Source organism: Gavialis gangeticus, unplaced genomic scaffold (genome assembly GCF_001723915.1).
Source record: "Gavialis gangeticus isolate Ggan-Ray unplaced genomic scaffold, GavGan_comp1, whole genome shotgun sequence".
NCBI lineage: Eukaryota > Metazoa > Chordata > Crocodylia > Gavialidae > Gavialis > Gavialis gangeticus.
Window position 1 is genome coordinate 23,985,193 of NW_017729008.1, and position 3,698 is coordinate 23,988,890.

The 3,698-nt window shown below is 37.9% G+C and overlaps 1 protein-coding gene across 7 annotated transcripts in view; it reads right to left on the bottom strand.

The window, feature by feature from the left end:
* The window catches only part of CACNA2D1 (calcium voltage-gated channel auxiliary subunit alpha2delta 1), an 859,989-nt gene that overhangs the window by 242,804 nt on the left and 613,487 nt on the right, over window positions 1-3,698 (bottom strand). For all 7 annotated transcript variants that reach the window (XM_019509506.1, XM_019509501.1, XM_019509505.1 and 4 more), the window contains exons 8-9: window positions 1,224-1,296; window positions 266-316 (exon numbers count right to left, since the gene is read on the bottom strand). In XM_019509506.1, the coding sequence (XP_019365051.1) occupies window positions 266-316; window positions 1,224-1,296 (124 nt within the window). The remainder of the gene's footprint in view (window positions 1-265; window positions 317-1,223; window positions 1,297-3,698) is intronic.

Consider the following 3,698-nt stretch of genomic DNA (forward strand, 5'->3'; position numbering starts at 1 on the left):
CATTTCTTTGCTGTTTTACAACACAGATATTCACCTATGAAATATTAAACTGTTTGCTTAAGCGATTGACACTTTGAAATTATAATAATATCAAATTGATTAAAAAACACATAAAATTGAAAACATTTTTTTGCCACCAATTCATGTGTCTTTCAAGATGGGCTTTTTCTTCGTTTCTAAATTCAGCTCTCCTTCAACACTGCCTTTGTTCAAAAGGTGACAAATGCTTCTTATCCCTCCATATATCCAGTCTTTTAATACTTACGCATCGACTAAAATAAGCATGTCTTTGGGAGATGCAGCTCCTTGGATGTACCTAAAATAAATAAATTACAGAAGAATAAAAGGTAAGGATTTGAAAATGCCACCCCAACGCCTGATCTAAAGAACTACTAACTTCTAAAACTATGTCTAGCTGAACCAAAGAAATCCTTTTATTCCCTATTGCATCTGGACAGGAAACTCTTATACCATGACATTTTTTCCTCTTATTATTTCTTCACCTGGATAAAGCAAGATTCAATAGCAAAAGGCAGGCCTGGAGGTAGGATGTAAAAAAAAATCACCATTTTCATATGTCAGTTACTAAAAAAGGTGAATAGAATTTGAGAGCTAAAGATATTCTGATGACAGGTGAATTATTCCATCAGTCTGACAAAGCTGTTTTGTCCCTCAGGAGAATAATATATTCAGCTAGTACACATGCATAAGCATTATGCACTATGACCTAATGGGAAAAATATGGAGTATCAGTGTTAAATAAGAGCATTTTTAGAGAATTTCTATTGCACTGGAAATTTTGCTGATTCTTGTATTGACTACTCAGGACTATATAAATAATTTAAGAGAAAAAAGTAGTTCAGCTGAAAGCAATTTAAGACAAAAAATAATTTAGTCTGATCATCCTAGTTCAGACTTGGTTTGTTGCCTTCAATGAAAGTGTCCAACTGTCTTGCTTTCATTCCATTCCATTTCTCATAAAGACAAGGCCTTCTTGTAAAGCAGTATGGTACTGTACAAATGCTACCTACCCAGAAAGTGAAACCGAGTTTATAAAGACAAGGAAAATATATTAAAATGAAGATTTCTATTCTCAACAGTTACTTTTCAGAATAGGATTTTGTGCGCAGTTTAATTTATATTTTCATTTTCCCCTTGTGTTTTCATAGAACATACAGAAAGCTAACAATTTCATATGCTTCTCTTCTCTACAGGAAACTTACCATGGTCTTCTGCGAACATCATAGAGGTCTATCTTGTTGTTCTGAGATCGACTTTTAACTACCCATGGAGAGGCTAATAATAATAAAAAAGAAAAATATAAATAAAGCAAAACCAGATACATTGTGCTTATATTAGTATAATATATATTAACTGAATAAAGAATGGTAAATTCCTTTTTTAAACCCTTAACATATGATGTGTCAATATCACCTTATTACCACTATACAAACTCTAACATGTCATGTAGTTAGAAGGTTCTCTACTTCCACAATGTATTTTTTTTTATTAAAATAGGTTTAATGAGCAAATTTCTTGCCTTATTGTAATTAATGAGATTGGCATCAACTATAATGGAGCTAAAGTTTCATCTATGTTCTTTTGGGATGAGAACAATTTGATATTTTATAAAAAACTATTTTATTATTCTGATCTATAGAATGCAAGTTTGATTTGAAGCCCGTTGCAACTTCTCTATTGGCTTCAGCAAGTTTTCATTCAGAATATGGAACAGACATGCAGAGAAAGCAACACTTTTCCTGAAAACAACATGCAGTGAAAGTATCAATATTGTAAGCAGCAAACCTACAGACTCATTCACTGAGAAATGTGGGTCTAACAGAGGTATAACTAGGCTAGGGAGACTGGGGCAGACTTGTCAGACAGCAAACTGGGGAGCAGGATAGGGAAGGAGGAGAGTAGGGAAGAACATTCTCAATGAATAATTATAAAGAGCATTAAAAGTAAAGCAAACAATATAATATACACACAACAAAATATGAGATGAGCTGATCCAAGTAATTATCCCCCAAAATCAGGGATGGTCAAAATGTGGTCCGCAGCAGGACCCTTGGTCCCGCCTGGCCCAGGCACAGTCCAGTCGTGGCACATCCTGCCACCACCTGGGCACGCAGTGAGGCTCAGGCAGCTCTGTGGCTGGACTGCCTTTCTAGGCAGCCCAGGTGGTGGCTGCTCCTTCCAGCTGCCACCAGTACTGGCCCCAGCTCTGTGGGACTGGCAGGGACCTGCACTGCACAGCCTAAACCCCACGTGCCCCATCCCTGCTCTAAGCTCAGCAACAGCAGTGCGGGACAGAAGCTGTTGCTCAGCATAGGCTGGGGAAAGCACCCCACCCTTTGCCCCAGCCTTGCTGCATGCCCAAGGATGGCAGAATGCACCATGATGCACCACGGTGGTGAGGAGCAGGTGCAGGGCAGGCCAGGGTGGAGCTGTACCTGGGTTCCCACTGATCCGCTCTGGTAGGGGTGAGTCCGGAGTGGGCGCAGGGCAGGGTTGGGACTGTGTGCTGTTGACGATGGCAGAGAGGTGACGCAGGGTGCACAGGCTCTGAGCTGTTGTGGGCCGGGGGTGAGGACGAGCACCGACTAGCTCAGGGGGGGTGTGCATAGGGGGTTCACATGCATACCCTACCATACCCACAAATCCTTTAATTTGAGCAAAATTCATATACTTGGACAGCCTGATTTAAAAGTCCTTTCCACGTTTAAAATATATGTGACATGGAAATTTCCAGGTCTACAAAGAACCATTGCTAAGAATTGAATAGACTGAGACAAATTGCTCAGTAAATTGGTAGCATAAAATATACAGATTAAGCATATGGGACAACATCATTTCATTATGATGCACTGGATGGAATAAAAATTTCTGTTTACTTAATTACATCTACCTTAATTTTTCATATTTTGTGAATTGATAGACCCATTACTCTTGTGGTCTATAAAGACTAGTTCATCTATTAAAATCTGATCTAAAAATTCTTGCTTGAAACACTCTCTCTGAGACTTAAGAAATGCATATTTAATTTAATCATTCAGGTTTATTTGAACTGTGTTCTCTAGATGTGCATACAGAATGTAATTCAAAACACAGCCAAAATGAAACTGTGCTAATGTGCAAAGTTATAGACCCTTCCCATGTCACCCAATTAAAACTTTCATTACAAAGCCCTCCCACTCAAGCAATATAGCACAGGAAAGTCTAGGAAAAAAGATAATTGAAATTATTTAAATGGCTCAATTTGGATTTGTTCCACAATGTACCATTAAGATGACTTCTAAACATCTTTTAAAATATTGTTCCTTACATCATTGCAGTTATAATTGCCCAGAGCAATTTGCTCAGACAATTGAATTGGAGAAAAAATATCATCTTAAATGGCCTTTCTTATCTCAGACAAAAGATAGGTCTGACTTTAATTGCTATGTGCAATGCTATGTTAAATTAATGGCAACTCAGAAGTTGAAAGATGGTATTAAATTCCATCAAGTGCTCTTGCTATAATAGTGGAGAAGTTCACCCATCTTTAATTTAAGAGGGCTGTTGGTCCAAATCCTCAGCTGGTATAAGTGATCATTAGCTCCATGAAGCCCAACAACATATACCAGCTAGGAGTCCAACAGTAATACATCTAATATTTCATTTAAAAATGCTGGGTTATTTTGGATTTTTTCTCC